Below are 19,932 nucleotides of genomic sequence, written 5' to 3'. Positions count from 1 at the left end.
CAACAGACAGAATGCTACAATGGCATGGCAAAAGACATATATGTATTCAATATACTCACATATCTGGTGCACTGCAAAAGGAAAAAAGCAACAAAAAAGGGAAAAAAGGGTCATTGATTTGGTTTATGTGTGGTGTCTCTAACATCTGCTGTTAAATACCAGCTGGTCGAGCTGATTAAAATTACCTCCAAGTTGTTATTATGAAGATGCCTGGGCAGCTCCACAATATTAATGGGTTATTCAATGAGTGATGAAAACCTTGGCCAGCTGATGCTTTTTTTTATGACAAATAAACCTTACGATGTGTAATCACTATAATTTTAACAACTGGAGGAAACATGGGGGGGGGAAAAAAACAAACAATAAAGCCTGTTAAATAAAATGTTTCACATTAAACAACTAGTGAGATTTTAGGTGAAAAAGACACTGTAGTCATTATTATGATTTATCTTATTATTATATTATTGCATTATTATTGGGTTTGTTGTCACATACTGGTAGAATACAAATATTTGGTTATTTAACACAGAATGGTTAGTTTATTGAAAACATTGTGTAATGTATGATCTTGTATTAATTTTGGTAGTATTGTTTCTATTTTCCTATACAATTTGTAATGCACATTTTTCTTTCATAAACCTATGTGTTAAGAAAATATAAAATTATTTTTTAATTTAAATTAAGTTTTTAATTTCAGTCAATTATATTTATTTTTCTATGGTTGCAACATTTCAATATATGCCCTTGCACAATTATAATCTGGTTTCAAGTGACAATGTACTACAGGAGTTAATTAATAATGGGGCAATGGTTTAAAACAACTGAGGTTTCTCAGTGGTACAGACACACAGACAGACTGATAGAAAGATCATTCAAAGACAGAGAGTTGTTAAAATAACTAGTGTACAACTTATTGGACACAAAACAAAAACAAATATATTATTAAAGCCATTCAGAAGGTCACTATCTGTGGAAATTAAGTAATAAAGGTTTGCAAACATATACTTAAAATAAGTAAAGTCTGTTGTTTATTTAAAAACACATGACCTCACACTGACTTACATTACATTACTGATGTATGGACATAAATTAAAATGTCAGCTTACCTACAAACTCTAGTGAGTTTATCTTTATTTGTCATGATATCACAAGTAACTAATTTTGTGATTGACATATTTACAATTATTTAATTGAACATTTTGAAATTTCACATACACAAGGACAGAGGAATTAGAGGGCTACAATTTACTCCCATTTACCAAATATCATTCTAGGCAGACTTCATAATGTAATAAAAGATCACAAAAGCATTTTTAAAAATTAGACTAATCTTTACTTACATAAATCTAGAGACAAATAAACAGTTAATTTAATAACATATCATTTTCAGTGTGTTATTTGTAGTACTAGTTCCAGTGTTGACCACTAGATGACATAACCTGAATATTGCATCCACAGATGCATTTTAATAACACAAGGGCAGTTCTGATGAGGACAGTTCAGGTTTGAAGGTCTCCAAAGTATTGCTTTCTGACCCACATAAATTATTCACGTTGATGGGTAGTGAAGGCAGCAAGAAAGAGCCTTGGCTTGTGAAAAGGGGGAAAAGCTGAAAATGATAGTATTGGAGCTCTGGTTGTATGAATGTAAAAAATGTGCTCCAGAATAAGTTAAGTTTGAAAATTTGTTATAATATTTGAATGTGAAATATTTTTAACATCAAATTGGGAATTTAGAAGGTGTTACAATATAGTGAGGTTCCCTTAGACCTTTCCTATGAGAATATCTGGGAGTTGCACAAAAACAAAAGCAATATCAAGTTACCTACACAATCTCAAGAAAAAAATGTGGAATACTCATTTAATGATATGCCAGAGTGTCGAACGAAATCAATTGCATCTTAAAAGACCATGTGATTTAAAAAATAAGCATATGAGTGAGATATAGTATGAGCTATGAAACACAATTTCAGTTAAGGCTATCCAACAAAAGCATTTTATCTCCAGGAAACCGTATATATCAGAAAACACCTAAATCTGTATATACTATCCTTAATGAAAGCAGTGCCAGAAACATTTGGTGGGACTGGGGTTGGGTTGGTAGTTGAAGACACTGCTATAGAAGCTTTGAAATGGCAGTGATGCTGGAAATAATTCTGAAGATCACATTTTAAGTACCTCAAGTGAGGCTGGTGTGGAAGAACAGAATGGTAAAATGGCGGTAAAGTGGAATCTAAGTTCTCAGTATTTCTCATTCAGTATGAATTCCTGTTTTCATCTGTAGTTATGAGTTGAGAGCATTATGGTGAAGGTTTGTGGCTACTTCAGACGTGAGTCTTCTGAGCTCTCATGGGAGGTAAATAAGGCATGACTTACTGTAAGAAGACCAAAAGCAGACAGAGAACAAGCTAGAAGTATTATATCATTCAGTTTACCAGGATATGCTTGGGAAAAATATAGTTTACTTTTTTAATTGCTATTAAGAAGCATATAATGTACTTAAAAAAATCATTAAAATTAAAGTGAGGCTTAATTACTCCAGTTGTTGGTGAAACAGTGGTTTGAATTTATAGCTGCTTTAATGGTAACAATAAATTACATAACTGGTCCAGACCTGCATCAACTAAATACAAATTTGTGCAGTGTCTCAGATACAATGCTGTGAAAAATCATTTCATGCCAGTGTTTTTATCTACATTAATTCTAATAGTTATTTTGGCCTGATCCTTTCAAAGATAATATATAGTTAAGACTCTGAAGGGAAACAAAAGTTCAAAGTTTTGAAAATGGGCCATTTTCACAGAGGGTATTGTTGTCAGCTATAGAATATTTCCCATACTAGAATGCAGTGCAGCTAGTGAAGATGCTCTCCACTTTGGATCTAGAGAATTTAGGGAGGATCGGGGTGGACAGATTTGTCCTGTCCAGCCTTCTCAAAAGTGCGGGAGCTATGAAGCCTTTATGATGAAAAAAAGAGGGGTTGACTGACCATGAAAGATCTTCAGTGACAGGAAACACTAAGAATTTAATGCTACTCATTTGTTCCAAACCATTCCCAATGATTCCTGTATCAGCACAGCCTCCTGAAGGAATTCTGAAGTCAAAAATCAGCTCCTTTGTTTCATCAGCAAAGGAAGGACATTGCTTCATTAAGCAAGATGTTAAGCAAGCCACCCTCTAGCCTGGCTTATCTTTGTTGGTAAATAGACACTTTGCTGCTTTCTTTATGGAAGATGATGACAACTTTTGCATCCTGCTTGTTGATCGAGACATGTAAAACAGCAGAAAGCTAGCCACATAAACCTGGGGTAGGGTGAACTTCAGTGCAACCCGATTTGAAATTTGCTCTCCAAATCTGCTAGTTTCAGGTCTAATATTCAAGAAGTCCTAAATCTAATTATGGAGGATGGTGCAAAATTTGAAGCACCCTTTGCGAGTAGTAAGAAGTGAGTAAGAGTTTTAAATTCAGATTTAACTTCAGTAAAAAGCTTTGTCATCTAACTGTTCCCTTTGTTAAAGTGGGTTTATGCAATGATGACAGCTGTGGAACTAACATTATCTGTGAATCTGTTTGTACTACAATTTAGTGTGCCTCATATGCTGGATTTGATACATGCCATTACATACTGCAGGAAACTTTTCAAGCTGATCAGGTTGCATTCCACAGGCCAGTAATATTTCATGCATGTGATACCATAAAGCAGGTGTATCAGAGAGTTACTGAAGATGTCAGAGAAGATGCCTGCCAGCTGATCAGCACATGCTCTCAGTGTGCAGCTGGAAATCATTTATATCTGCAGCTTAAAAAGTCTTCTTTCTTATTACAGAGGATCTTACTTTGTCAGTGGACAGTGAAAACCTAATCACGTGTGGAAGCTATGGTTTTTCCAGTTGAATCTGTAGTTCTGGAATTGAAACTATCAAAAAAGTGTCAACTTCATTTGGTAAGGAGAAATCTGTGGCTACTGAAAAGTTGACTTTTATTGCTATTGATATGCTGAATAGTCTGACATGTTTACAGTATGACTGGGTTCTTTTGATGCAAGCTTTGAGGTTGCTCTTAGCTGGCTTAAGCACAATCTTGATATCTCACTACATTGCGGAAATTAATTAGGGAACTGATCTCACTGTTCTTAACTAGTGTATGGTTTGGCAGTGTTTATACTTCTTTTATGGTTACAACAACATTGATATATTTCCTTAATAATCAGTTACTGCTGATGAATATTCATCTGCTGATAGCGTGTCTCCAATCAGCGTCCACTGATTTGATTATATCACATGTTTACTGCTCTTACTGCTGATTTTACTCAATCTAGCAGCTGTCTGTATGCTGTGAACAGAAGAAAAAAGATGCTATCTGACTGTTCAGAATGGAGGTGGGCTTGACTCCGTAGTTGTCACGGATATAAGTGTAACGATGATTCAATTTTTCTCCCCTCTTGCAAAGTTGGATTATAAGTTGATGTAAACTTTGACAGAATAATGACAAAGAAAACCGAGTGCTTATTAGTGTAGGCATTTAACAGAATGTACTAAATACTTCTTCCAAATATAGATAAAAATAGTTAAAATAATCACAAATTCTCTAAGGAGAAAGAATGACCAGCATCAGTCACTTGTGGCTATTTACTAAATTTGCACATGATGTGCAGCTGACAAAAATGCATAGACCCTTACTTCTGAGGACACAGTAGTCCTTTCCAAAAGCAAGGTTCATAGGATTTTCAAGTGTATAAATAAAGAATTCACTTGTAAAGCTATGCTTCTGTAAATAGGAAATTACAGAAGTCGTTTACTGATTGTTGATAGTTTCTAAGTCTGAATTCATTTATCTCACTTTCAATAGGTTAGTAAGTCTGCTTATTCTAGCCCCTCTTACACTGTTTCTTCATGGTGTCCTGCCATTTGGAATGTCATCCCCTCCATTTTGGTATCTATACTAATAAAAGGCAAAGCCCTCACTGACTCATTCATCACTAATTCTCCAACTTCCCGTGTAGGTAGAAAGTTGAAATTTGGCAGGATCATTCCTTACAGCTTACTTACAAAAGTTAAGCAGATTTCATTTCGAAATTCTACGCGTAACGGTGATAACGGTCGACAACATCCTCCATGTTAAACTTTCTTATTTATGGCCCCATCTTCACGAAATTTGGTAGGTGGCTTCCCTGCGCTAACCAAAACTGATGTACGTACTTATTTCGGTGGTATGACACCACTGTCGGTCACCATATTGAACTTTCCAACGGTCTTTGTTAGTTATGGGTCCATCTTCAAGAAATTTGGTACGCGGGCTCCCAGAGCTAACTGAATCCTACTTACGTACATATATACGTCCATAGCCTGCAGCTTGGTCGCCGTGTGAGGCGGCGTTGGGTCCCTCATCCCCACACCTCCCATGTAGTTGGCTGCCTGCCTATATAAGGCCGTCCTTTGCTCCGGTCTCTTCATTCCCTTCCTTGCTTCGCCATGGTATTCACGTCTCCCTGCTGATAACTGCAGCCTTTTTATTTAATCCAAGGCTTCTCCGCTGTTTTATTGTTCATTTATTATGATTATAGTTATTGTGTAGGTATTTTAGACTTTGTTTACATTGTTCAGGTACCCATTTCCTTTATCATTCCAACCATACCCCCATTAACATGTCTATCGAGGTGATCACCATCGATCAAAGAACTGTAACTTACCAAGTGGTTTCCATGCCCAGAGATGGCGACTGCCTTTTCCATTCTCTGTGTTACATATTGCACGGCCACATCAGGCTCAATCTTGATACCCGAAGGAACATTGTGTCTTATGTATTGAATGACTGGGACAGATTCAAGGTGTGGACTGATGACGGTACAGGAGATGATTATACTACACAGGAGCACTATAAGAGTGAAATGCTTAAGCCCTTCACCTATGGTTCTGCATGTGAGTTGATGGCTGCTGCTGAATTGTTCGGTTGTCACTTTCAAGTGTACCAAAATGGCCAAATATTTTACACTTTTGGACAACCGCCAATGCCTCTTAAACATCTTAAATTCACAGGTGACGATTTGAGTAGTGGACACTTTGATGTTTATGAATGTTTAAACTCTCAAAAGCCGGATGCAAAGTTATCGATGAAACCCATTTCAATTCAAACGCCTCCAATTTCCAGTAAGGCTGTGCTTTGCAATGACCATAAGTCTCAGGGACAGACCCTACAAAACGTTGGCATTGATCTGAGGCAAGATTGCTTTTCACATGGCCAACTATACGTTGCATGCTCAAGAGTAAGCCCAGCGCACAGCTTGGTCATATTACAACCAGAAGGCCGAACTGACAACGTGGTATACAAAGAGATCCTTAACAAATAATTATTGGTATATTTTCACTCAGTTTAAAAAGGTTTACTTTTCTTCTTAATAAAAATTTTAAAGCAGTACTTCGCCGCTGCAAAGCGCGGGTATTTTGCTAGTATATGATAAATGGCTAGCTTCTTGGTTTGCAGTGCTAAAGCTGCCCACATTGGATAAGTCAGGTAAGCTAAGGAAATAATTTTTGAACATCTATAATACCCAATAACAAATCAACATCACAGGAAATGAATAAGTAATATAAAAATAAAAACTGAAATAATAATTAACTTCCATATTTGTGTCTTTTTTCCTTGTGTATTTAATGCCATTATGTTAAAAGAATATGATTTGTCAATATTACTTAACACATTCTTTAACCATAAGACATGACAACAGCTGTGTAAAAAGTGTACTACCATTCAGTTTTGAGTCAGTGTTGGCTCATGGATCTTGATGTTATTCCAACTGAATTCTTCGTTCCTTTATAAGTACATTGCTTAAAAATAAAATAATAAATATAAAAGACATCTTTAATTCTTGTGGTATTTGCATTTCTAATCTTGTAAGCATGTCATTTCTATGCAATTCCTATTCAACATACTGTATAGTAAGTTGCAACAGATCTTTTGTAACATAATAAACAGATTCCAGAGTAAAATTTTGAGTACAGAATCAAATGTTGCTAGCTTTCACATTTTGATCTACATAACAATGAATTAAAAGAAGAAATAAGTATTCATTAAAAAAATGCAGTGTGAAACTGTTTTCTTAAAATGTGTTAAATAGTTTGTGACTTAATGGTTACTTCACCAGTGCTTAGTTACCTAAATAAACTAGCTATAAAGTAAATGTTAAACAGTAGATGAAAACACAACATAATATGCAATCTTGTATAATGTGCAGTTATCAATCTCATTATACAACTTTCTCTCACAATAAATGAATACCTCTCGTTTAATCTAATTTAAAAAGAGATCATCCGTGTCTTTTTCATGCTTATTATTTCAAATGCATACTCATTATTCAATTAAAAAACAAACACCAATATTATATAATGCCCTGTTGGATGTCTTATTTGTAAAACCTCAAGGCTTAGTATGTGCATACTAGTGCACACTTAACAGACTGATAAGAGATGATTATGCTCATTTATTTTACTTTTGTAATATAAATGATTCTACACTGAATATTGCAATACTGACAACAGTCCCGCAATACAAGTAACAATTGTACATATTTATACAAGCTAAACAAACAAAGAGCAGTCTTTATTAGAAATGTGAATCAAAAACAAGTTTTCAAGCAGTTGTGTTGATAAAGAGAATGGCAGCAGGGGTTCTGTTCATGCAAGTTGTTGTACTGTCAAACTTCACTATTGCCCTTTATCTCAATCTCACAGGCACTGCTTTTCTCAATTAAACAAGTTTTCTTTTTCTGTTGTATGTAATATTTAGGTTTATAAAATACTTCATTTTATGTTTTTACTAATATCACAAGCTATATAACAAGAGAAACATACTTTGATTTATGAAATAACTCAGTTTAAGAAGCCATTCTTTAAACATTCTGTGCATATATGTGTACAGTACTGTATGCTACACTATATGTCAGTGAAGATGTTATTTCCATCAGTTTTTATTATAAGATTCATACACAGAATATTACGTTTTATAATTAGCATCATAAAGTAATATACATATACAAAAATGAAAAATATTTTTAAAAAATATATTTAATTAACTTCAATGGTAATATATTTGTCCTAGCATCATTACTGCTCACTTAGTTGAGAAACAGAACAGAGGGAAGTGTTGCAAGGCACAACCAAAAAGGTGATGTGCTACAGAATAAGTGGTGGAATAAGTAACAGAAAATGTTCTGAATTTTTATTACTAACCTTTAGAAGTCTGTATTTAGGAAAGTTACACATTGTGCAACCTTAGCAGTGTTTGAATATATGGTATATACTGTATGTTGAGCATGTACTATATGTATAAAGAAATTTAGGTTCATTTACTAATTATGGCTTATTGGTCAAAAGACTGCAATACTAAATTTCACTTTAAAGGACAACAAAATCTTTTTGATTTCTGAAACATACAGTATTCAAAGAACAGATTCAAGGATACCACTTTTAAATTTAAATATTTATCAAGCAGTACTGTATAAGAATGTACACTTAATTTTGATTGTACGGATTTGAGTAATAGTGAAACTACAAGAGTTTCTACAGTAGGGGGACATTATATACCTACTAAAAATCCTTGTGAGATTCCATTATTGCTCCCAGAGACCTCCATGCATCAATTATGATATTCACCATACAAATTCCAGATTCACCACCAAGGTCAGGATAACCAGCATCAATGCCACAATCCTGCAGAACCAGCTCTGGTAGCATCACTGAAGCAGAATAAAAGATCCTTGTCTTCTCAGACTACAAGCTGCCCTCATTAAGAGGATCAAAGACATTCTCAAGGTTGGTCTTCAAAAGGCTGCATCAACATCACTGACAGATAGATCCTGGTCACAGAATGTTCTCAGTACCACTGCATGATTTATCAAGAGGCACTTGAACAGTATAGTAGGCTGAAGCCTAACTGGCTAGCACAGCAAGAAACAACTCGGTACTGGATGCCAATCAATCACACAGGACACTTGCACGTGATAAATTTAAAGTTGTAACTTAACAAGAACGTGAACATGGTGAGAATGTACAAAGAGTAACTAGTCGGTTAAGCAGCACTGACTTATGGGCGTAAGTCTTTCCCTGTACAGTTTACAGTACTTATAAACACTACTGATTCTCTAATGCAGCAGTAACATGAGCTTACAATGCTGTTCTGTGTCTTAGTGCTTCAGACATGAATTTTATCTTATGTACAAAATATATTGTTATTTAAAAATTAAGAATTAGATGTCAGAAGGGCTGAAAAATATTATAATTTGCTCAAGTTTTAATTAAAGGAAAATGGAAGATTTATTATCAATTAGAATTAACAGGTACTGTTATCAAGTAGGAAAAATAAATCTATTATTTAAAGCTGTCAAAACACTAATACTAATATTAACATCTGCATTCACTTTATAAATATTTAAAAGTTAAAAATAATAAAATGATTGTATAGTAAATAATTCAGATCACACGCATAATGAATAGCAACATTTTCCCACAGACATAATTAAAGCATTTTTAAAAAACAGGTTGATAATAATACGACATGTTTACTTTACCCACCACAGGAATGTTTATTACAGATAATGTTATAATAATCTTTAAATACCCACATAAATATTAGTTAGAAACAGCATTTTAACACCATCATAGTGTTCACACTGTATTATAAATGTACAAACACAACACAATGACCACAATTATCTTTCATGTTACCAAAAAATAAGACCTAAAATAATGGGAACAATATACTGTATTTTCAGACCTCTAAAAATGTATGAATCTGAACATTTTCTATAATAAAAATTAAGCTTCATAAGAGCAATACTGAAAAAAGAAACAGAAAAACTATAATAAAATTATATAAGTATCTTGCAGTATGGAGTAGACTCCTTAATCATAAGCTATGAATATATATGGAAATTGTCAGTGAACATTTTGGAAGATGTGCAATATCAGCATGGGTCTTATATTGAAGATGGCGGAGACCAAGATGATGAAATGGAAAGAATGGTTTATATTACTTTAAACACTGGCAGTTAGTAAGCAGAGCATTTCAAAATATTGTGGAAACATCTTAAGATTTACTGTTGTAAGATTGTGTGCCTTTTAACAACTGAATTATTAAGTATTAATTATAGGAATGGGCATTATTACTGCGCACACACAAAACAAAAAAAACAACTATGCAGAAGTTTTGGTCACACTGTTTTGAACATGTTTGTTATTATCAATTTTATGTCACTTAAAATATTTATTTTAAATATACAGTGTACTTACATTCCATAGATCTGTGGTGCAATTTCCAGCCTGTTTAGGTGCATATACAGTTCAATGTCATGTTTCTTGAGCAGCTGGTCCTGAATTCGATTAACTTTTGCTACAATAGCAACAGAGGGCCCGGTGTCTTGAGGTCTGGCAAATGGTATGCTGGTAATCATTTCTTCTTTACCCTGATGGATAAAGCAACAAGTTGACCGAACAGTACCTTAATTAATATTCTAACACATGATTTTTTTTTTTTGCATTATTCAGGCAGAATGCTGATATCATAATTATTATTAATAATAAATGTTTTATGTTCTTTTTTTGTAAACATAACCTTATGCACAAGTATAATCATACAAATATAAAATATACACAGCAGTTACTAAGGAATTCTGTTACAATTTACACTGCAGAGGTAGAGGCAAAACTAAGAGCATTTTGTGACATTGTAAAATATGAACATTGCCTTACTATTCTGCTGCTATATCAAAGTAAGCTTATGGTTTTGAACTTTCAATTAACATTTTTTAAATTTTTGTTGAGTTTTGAGGTTAAATGGGTAAGGAGGACTAATACAGTTAATCATATTGCTAGTGGTTCTATTTAAAAATTGTTTCAAAATTTTAGATGAATGTTTATAGGACAAGAACAAAAGGTCTGGACATGCATGTTTATTGACAGACCAGGCTGCAATATACATGGTTAATAGGAAGGCAGTAATACTGAAAAAAAAATGACGGGTCTCATTGGCAAACACGTGAGATTGACTCAGTGACAAGAGTGTGGAGCAAGTGCCAGGAGACTGCTTAAATAATAAGGTTAAGCTCCAACATGCCTCAGGTGGAGTGTAATTATTAATGGGGCTATGTTATGGTGCAAAGTTTGTGGGAGGACAAATACATTTTTTTTACTTCATATTAATAAAGAACTAACCCTGCTCTAGAAAGTAGAAAGAATTAAACAGATACTCAAAAGGAGAATGCAAGATGAAGAAATCATACTTTATGAAGCTAAAAATAGAAAAGATAAAGCATAACAGCTAGTATTGAAACCCACGGAAAACCTTATCAGAAGTAGTTCTGATCAAATGTTGCAAATATCAAACTTGAACTGTCTCAGGCAAACAGAAAAATGCGTTTAAATGGAAATAACTTCAAATAACTGTAGAACAATTCATCCATTTATTTTCTTAATCTGGTCCAGGGTTATGGGTTATATCTGAAAGCTGTCCTAGCAGCATTATATCTCACAAGGCAGGAACCAACCCTGGTCAGGTACCTGACCATTGCAGGGCAGACCCCCACAAACATATTCACTGGGTCACCTTACAGTAAGAAATGTACACCCCATGAACCATACTACTGTAATAATGGGTTAGTAAACTCTAATAGGGAAGTCAGTCTACAACCTACTACCTATGAGTATGCTACAGCTTTTAAAACTGAAGCGCTGGCTACAACAGTGATGCTGCTAAGGTGCTCACTTAAATCAGCATTCCCTTCTAAAGCCCAGAATGTCAAAGGAAACATGTGGACTGCTACTACACTGCAGTAATTATAGTACATATAAATCATGCAACAGGAACAATCACTCCAATGAAATGAACAGTTGTATGATATTTTTTCCAGAATACAGAAGTAGGCTAACAATTTGCAAAAAAGTATACACATAAATAATTTGTTTTCTTCCCATTAAAGTGACCTGTTCATTATCTGACACCTAATGATTTTTAAGGTTTCGTGTTGATTGCAGATAAAAATGTGATAAACTGATTTGGATATAATCCTAACTATACAGAAAAAAAAAAAAAAAACTGTAAAATGAAACATAGGCAAAATAAGTTTTAGATGGCTCATTCTTTCTTGCCTCAGTTTATATCTTTTGTATCTCAAAGGAAAATAAAGGTTCCATTTTGTATGTCAGTACCCACCTTCCGAAGCTCACGTTCAAAAGATGAAAACCATGGTTCAGCAGTTTCCATAAGCTGTGAGAACATTGCACTGAAAAAGTAAAATTACAGTAATCATTTTACCACTTTATTTTATGTTTCATCAATTAAACCCATCCAGACTAAGAGTCACTGCTTGATTTTAATAAGAATAATGACTATAGATTTGCTACTCTATTATTACATTACACATCAGCCTTAGGCCACTATTAAACTGAACACTGTATAAAACATGCCAACATCAAAATCTTGAAAAAGCCCTATTGAAGCAAAGTGCTAATCACATGTTGACTGGATCTTAATAAAGAAGCACTGAATGTATGAAATGATTCAGTAGTATATCAACATTCATTTAATTCTTACATGCAACCTGACATATTACTTACTCTTTACATCTACAGAAATAGCACATCATGTCCCAAATGCCTTTTAATAGATAGCCTTTTGGAAATAGTCAATATGGAGTGAAGCTCACCTTCTCCCTGTAAAATGCAACTTTAATATGTTCTCGCCTTATCTATTACATCCCTGTACCATGCCAAGGCAAATAACCACATGCTCTCCTGTAGCCTCATAAAGGCAGTCGACAGAATCCTTTATAAATATTCTCACCACATGCTAGCCAGTGTCTAGTAAGCTGCCAAGAAACACAATACAACATGATAGTGCGATTCTAAGGATAAAGTTAAACTTGGTAGTTTTATAGAACTTACTAGGCATCATGCTCGTGATATTCTGGGTTTAGGAGAGTTTTCATTTCTTCACTGAAAAATAAAAATGTTATGTCACAGAAATATAAAATATTTATTTTTAAATAGCAGTAACTCACACTAAATAACATTAAATATTGCAGCATAATATATTAAAATGGAAGAAATCTTTAGCTACTTAATCATTTTTACGAGCAGAAATCAAATGCTTAACAAATGAAAAAAAATTAAAAGGAAAAAATAAAATTAAATAAACTAGTCTTAACAAATACTATACCTTTTAATGGTAAACTGAAACTTTGGAAAAATTGACAGTAAAGATAATATTTGCAATATCCTCTAACATCATGTAAGCAAATAAACCAAAATCATCATATAAACCACTTGACTTTAAGTCAATATCTTGTATTCTATTTAGCTCACAAAATACATTGGCACTGTGCAGTTTTAAAATCTGTGCCACAATCCCTATATGGTCTAGCTATATACTGTGTAGAGTATATACAACTAATATATAAGTGTAATTATTTTTTGCTATTTGTTGTTAAGCTTCTAAATGTATTAGTTTCACAGAAGAGATTTGAAAAGAAACAATTATGTATGAAACAGACACTTGCCTTGAATGTGCAGTCTCACTGGCATGTTGAAAGGCTTGGTGGTCACAATGTAGAATGAAGACAATGGGGGCTAGCAGTTCATGCATGCCCTAACAAGGATTTAGATAAGACTAATTAAATGCTACAAGAAAATTGAAAATAAAAACTTCAAGGGTCTTGTTACAAAATAATAAGATTTAAACTACATTAATGCCAAGACCTCATTTCAAAGATAAAGCAATAGCTAACATAATAAAAGGAAACAATTCCTTCAACAAGATTTGTGACATAGTCTCAGGGGATGTATTTTTTAATTGTGTCAAGAGGAGCTTTAAACGGCTTCAGATGAAATCATTATTTATACAGCTAGAGGTTCAACCTGTTGCTATTTAACAGCACGGTGGTCAAGACATCCTGTCAGAAACAAGACAAAATCTGCTTAAGCTGGCAAATAATTTGCATTACATTTGAATCAGTTAAACCGGAGTATAGACAATTCCTTTCAAAGGCTTTCTCCGACTTCCTTTACACATTACAATGGCAGCTGGATACATAGGAAAAAGGATAGAGTAATGTTATTGAAAACATACAAAGCAATTATTTGTTATACCAAAAATGAACTGTTCTTTTCTGACTTTGAGGAGAAAACAGTAACAAAACGTGATATCAAAATTAACGACCTATAGTATAATCAAATAAAAAGTTGTATTAAGATATACATTTCTAGACATTGAATTATGTATATCTTAATTTTTGGACAGACATTGGTAATGATACAGCTTGGACCACAGAATTTCAGAATACTATATTATTTAAGATTTATAAAAACCTTTCTTAGATGATGTACATTGTTACAAAAAATAAACCTCTCTCCAAAAAGGCCACGCTGTTGATACAAAGAATTTTTTTGCTCAGGAAAACCAAATATGAATAATGAATGACACAATTCAAATAACTTTTCTGCTGTTTCTTTACCTGTTTATATAGCAACTGTTCATTTTCACGAGCATAGCAGAACAGGATGTCTGTTAGCATATTCCTCACACTTTCTTGTTGAAAATATTGCATTTCAGGAAACCTAAAACACACGAAAAGGTCAAATGTGCCCAGAAGCTCAATAAAGGTATAACCTTCCAATTTTCTTTAAAAGCTACCTTTTAAAAATTTAGTGATAAATTAAAAGAAAAATTGTCTATTTCATTTCTATTGTGTTATTTTTGACAAGCCAATAGAACTCTTTTACTCAATTACTTTGGAGAATGAAATATAGTACCAACTTTAGACCAGTGTTCTTTTTTCTATTTTCTTTAAATTAACTATTTAAGATGTAATTAGAAAAAGAGATGGGTGGATGATGGATGAAAGGGAAGCATGATGGCACATTGGTCTATGTGTGGATGTTTAGTAGTTGCAGAGTCATGGATATAAATTCTTGCCTACTAGCTGCCAATATGAACTTTGCATATACTCCCAGTGCCTGCATGGGTTTTCCTCCCACATTCTAAGGACATGCATGTTAGGCAAATTGGTGGCTAAAAATGGACCCAGTGTGGGTGGGATCTTGAGTGTGCCCTGTCAGGAAACTGGCATCCCTTATCCATAGTTGGTTTTTGCCTTATTCCTAATGTCTCTGGTATAGGCTTCAATCCCCACAATCCTGATCAGAATTAAGAAGGCTTAACAAGTGATGAATATATTAATGAGATGAAATTAATTATGCATTTGAAAGCACAATATAAACTTGTACTTACGTTCTCATGACATCTTGTTGAACCATAGCACGAAGTTCCTTGTCTTGAAAAAATCTGTTCCATAGACTCTAAGAATATGATCACAAAATGCAGGATATCAGGATAGTTCTTACACTGCTTATACTGAAATAGTAAATAATTTTACGAAAGCCAGTGATACATGTTTAACATTTTTTTTGTTGAAACTGTCTGATATTGTTTTCTAAAATATGTTTAATAATTAGTCATGGGCGGCACGGTGGCGCAGTGGGTAGCGCTGCTGCCTCGCAGTTGGGAGATCTGGGGACCTGGGTTCGATTCCCGGGTCCTCCCTGCGTGGAGTTTGCATGTTCTCCCCGTGTCTGCGTGGGTTTCCTCCGGGCGCTCCGGTTTCCTCCCACATTCCAAAGACATGCAGGTTAGGTGGATTGGTGATTCTAAATTGGCCCTAGTGTGTGCTTGGTGTGTGGGTGTGTTTGTGTGTGTCCTGTGGTGGGTTGGCACCTTGCCCAGGATTGTTTCCTGCCTTGTGCCCTGTGTTGGCTGGGATTGGCTCCGGCAGACCCCCGTGACCCTGTGTTCGGATTCAGCGGGTTGGAAAATGGATGGATGGATAATTAGTCATATTCACCTACCAACTCCATAAGCAAGTTTGTAAAAAACAAAAATAACAAAGTACTCCATGGATCACAGCAATTACATTTTACACTGATAAATGTCACAGATAAAACACAAAAAAATGAAACTCTTGTGGAGTTAAACTTTATTGACATTACATGATTTCAGTGGAGATACTCTTTGTTACTGGACTGCATTATGTTTGATGCTGGTTAGAGATATGTTTTTTTTTTCTTTCTTGCACACAAGGCAAGCATTCCAAAGTAATGGATTACTGTATTTGCTGAATAAACATGTCTTTTTGTTTTTTTTGTATTTTAAAAAGCACAGATTTCCTCACACAATTCACTGACATACTATTAAGTTGGTAGTTGTCAGGAAACTACTAAGTCTGCCTGAGTGTGGCTGTGTACCCACTTCTGCCAGAATAGTCTCAACTGAAATAAAAAGTTTCAGACATCGGATTATACTGTATACTTTTGATTAAATACAATATGACACCTTCATTGCTTCTTAATTGAATAACTGCAATTTACCTTTAATGAATTTCTCTTTATATATTACAAGTCCAAATGGCCACTGCCAGAGTTCTGACTCAGGTCAAATGTAATAATTCTTTTTTTCTTTGCATTTATATAGCGCTTTTCTCATTACTCAAAGCGCTCAGCAATTGCAGGTTAAGGGCCTTGCTGAAGGGCCCAACAGAGCAGAGTACCTTTTGGCATTTACGGGATTCGAACCGGCAACCTTCCGATTGGCAGGGCATATCCCTAGCCTCAGAGCCACCACTCCGTCTATGGTGTCTATGACACCACAACTGGTTCAGCTGATGTACAAAATCATAGTATCTTCAGAACTCTGGTACTAATTTGAAGAACTTTTCATTTTAATATTACAGATTACCTGCCTTCACTGGCTACTATACATCAAACTTCCAAACAGTTGTTTTTTTTTTTACATCAGCCACTCACTACTCCAAAGCCTTGATATATAATTCTCACTTGCTTCTCAAGTGAGTCTGTTGTTCATAAATTTTGGTGCTCTCCAACCCCATCTAATCATGAAGTTATACCAGTTTTAAAGTCAAAAACAGTCTTGAAAAAACATTTTCCTCTCACTATTTTACTGTTTAACTGATTCTTCTACAAATACTATACTATCAAACTTAATAGCAATATGTTATCAAGTGTGTATTAGGTAATGCTTAATTATTTAGGCATTTTAATATATGCCTACTTTTAATTTATTATGAATAGAATTATCTTGAACTTTACCTTTTATAACTCTGAAACAGATTTTTGTTTGCTTAATAATTCACCTTGCAATGGTGTGTTCTGTGTATATTACAATGTAAAATATGATGTTACTTGAATTAGAAATAGAATTATATACAGAAAAAAATAAATAAATTAGGTTTTTTTTATTCAACTGGAATTTTAAAACACTGTCTGATCATATGCTATTGCAATAAAAATTATAAAGCATGATAAGAAAGGCCATTCTCTAGGCAAAGAGGATAAAACATATGCACAACCACAAAAATGGGAAACCACAAAAAAAAAATTCTGAATCATTACAACATTAGAAGTAATGATGACAGAAGCAATGACACTGGGATTGTCCACTAAATTCATATAACCTCAGCAGGAGTGATGGGGGCTATACAGAACATGAAATACATCGATGAGCGTGAATTGCTTACACATCTGCAGTATAACTTTTATAATTACATGTAAAGGCTGTAGAGAATAACAAAGAAATGCTTACAGCTTGCAAAGAAAGTTCACTGCAGAACTACTACAGATGATTACATTTCTTGAACCAAGTCACATATAATATATTAGAATTAAAGATTAGAAAAATAGATCAGAAACCTATATACAGTACAGGTCAGGTCAGGTTGGGGAGCATACACTGGTACAGCGCGTTGCCGCACCCAGCACACGACAAAACAGCTAGGGATCCCAGTTGGCATCCCCCCAGGCAGACACGCAGTCCAGTCCCAAGCTCCAGAAATAAAAATCTATCTGCCGCAGCCAGGTGTTACGTGGGTGACCCCTTGGCCTGCTCCAGCCGTACTGCTGTAACTGATGCTCCCTCGCAATGCAGAAAATGTGCCACATTTGGGTCTTCGAGAGCAACTGCTCATTCGACACAAAGTCAAACCAGTGGTACCCAAGGATTCTCCGAAGAGACATAGTACCAAAGGAGTTCAGTCTTCGTCTCGGGTCACTGGAAAGCGTCCCTGTCTCACAACCACATAGCAAAATGGGAAACACCAGGACTCTAAAGACTTGGATCTTCATCCTTTTGCATAGATATCGGGAGCGCCACACCTCTTTTCAGCAACCTCATGAACACCTATGCTCTCCTAATACATCTACTGACTTCATAGGAAGAGTTACCAGAGACATGAATGTCACTGCAAAAGTAAGTAAACCTCTCGACAAGGTCAGCACTCTCTCCGCACACAGACACACTGCTGATGGCTGTGCCCAAGAGGTCATTAAAGGCCTGGATCTTGGTTTTTATCCAGGACACTCGCAAGCCCAGACACTCAGACTCCTCGCTCAGTCTCTCATGAGCCTCAATCAGAGCCTCCATTGACTCCACCAAAAATCACAGCATCGTCAGCAAAATCAAGTTCAGTGAATATTTCTTCACCAACAGATGCCCCACAGCCACTAGGCCCCATGACCTTGCCCAACACCCAGTTTATGCAAGCACTGAACAGAGTAGGAGAAAGAACACACCCCTGACAAACCCCAGAAGCAATTGGGAAAAAAACAGAAATTCTGCCTCTACTCTGCACAGCACTTACAGTACCAGTGGACAAGCCAGCCATTATATCCAGCAACTTTGAGGGGATCCCGCAAAATCTCATGAAATTCCACAGGGCAATTCGATCAACAGAGTTGAACACTTTACGAAAATCGACAAAAGCTTCAAAGAAACTCTGCTGATATCCGCATTTACAGTCCATGGGAGTCCTCAGTGCCAGGATGTAGTCGATGGTAGACTTCTTAGGCATAAAACCAGACCGCTCCAGTCACTGGTAGGTGAGAAAGTGATCATGGATCCTACTTAGGATTACCCCAGCCGTCACCAAGAGCAATGTTATTCCCCTGTATTTGTCGCAATCCAGGTGATCGCCCTTCTCTATCTATATAGGGATGACAGTCCCATTTTCCAATCAGTTGGGATGACGCCCATCTCCCAAATGGAAGCAAAGATTGCTTGCAATGCCAGGAGGACAGCCTTACCACCAGCCTGGAGAAGTTTACCCCGGATACCACAGATCCCTGCAGCCTTCCCTACCCTCAGCTGGTTCACCACCTGTGCAATCTCAGTGAGACTGGGTGGTTCACAGCTAATTGGAGGATCAGCCTCAAGAACCATGGACATAGAGATATCCAATATCCTAGCCAGAGGATCAGCTTTAAACAGCTGCTCAAAGTAGCCAGCCCTGTGGGTCACAACTGTAGTATCATCTGTAAGGAACATTACATTGGAATGACTCTTCAGGAAACAGATTCGGATGTGCATAATGCTCCAGTTCCACTGTAAGCAGGATGTGGGTCACTAAACCATGGATGGTGTATCACTTGCTCACAGATTGTTCTAACAAACGCCTCCTTATCTGCCATCAGAGCCCTCACAGCCATCCTTCCCAGTTACCGGAGTCCGGAGCTGCCATCAAGCCATGTGCTGCAACTCCTTTCAATGATATCCAGAGAGCCCTGTGAGATGCAACACCTCCTTCTGGGAACACTGGTAACACCAACACAACCCTCAGCAACCTTCAGGGTCTTGTCAAAGAAGGTCTCCCACATCACATTAGGATCGGCAGTCGCACCTAAGTCTGTAATTTCCTCACACAAACTGCAGGCAGACTCGTTAAAAACATCCTGATCTTGGAGTCTGGCCAGGCCCAGCCTCATTTTATTAATAGGCGGTTGCCTACTGGACCTAAGCTGATCTTCAGAGTAGCAGCAAGTTGTCTGTAGCTAGAATTCACAAAATTGGCACTTCTGTAGACCCTGCAGTTTTGTAAGAGCC

At 35.8% G+C, this 19,932-nt stretch overlaps 1 protein-coding gene across 5 annotated transcripts in view; it reads right to left on the bottom strand.

The window, feature by feature from the left end:
- tbc1d5 (TBC1 domain family, member 5) overlaps window positions 1–19,932 on the bottom strand; it is a 637,433-nt gene that overhangs the window by 185,047 nt on the left and 432,454 nt on the right. For all 5 annotated transcript variants that reach the window (XM_028818192.2, XM_028818195.2, XM_051935905.1 and 2 more), the window contains 6 exons: window positions 15,277–15,344; window positions 14,501–14,603; window positions 13,547–13,635; window positions 12,933–12,983; window positions 12,202–12,271; window positions 10,284–10,456 (listed from right to left, as the gene is read on the bottom strand). In XM_028818192.2, coding sequence (XP_028674025.1) covers window positions 10,284–10,456; window positions 12,202–12,271; window positions 12,933–12,983; window positions 13,547–13,635; window positions 14,501–14,603; window positions 15,277–15,344 — 554 coding nt within the window. The remainder of the gene's footprint in view (window positions 1–10,283; window positions 10,457–12,201; window positions 12,272–12,932; window positions 12,984–13,546; window positions 13,636–14,500; window positions 14,604–15,276; window positions 15,345–19,932) is intronic.

The sequence above is a fragment of the Erpetoichthys calabaricus genome, chromosome 13 (genome assembly GCF_900747795.2).
Source record: "Erpetoichthys calabaricus chromosome 13, fErpCal1.3, whole genome shotgun sequence".
NCBI classification, from domain to species: Eukaryota; Metazoa; Chordata; class Cladistia; order Polypteriformes; family Polypteridae; genus Erpetoichthys; species Erpetoichthys calabaricus.
Note: the sequence above shows the minus strand (reverse complement) of the source record. Positions and strands in the feature narration are given on the sequence as shown.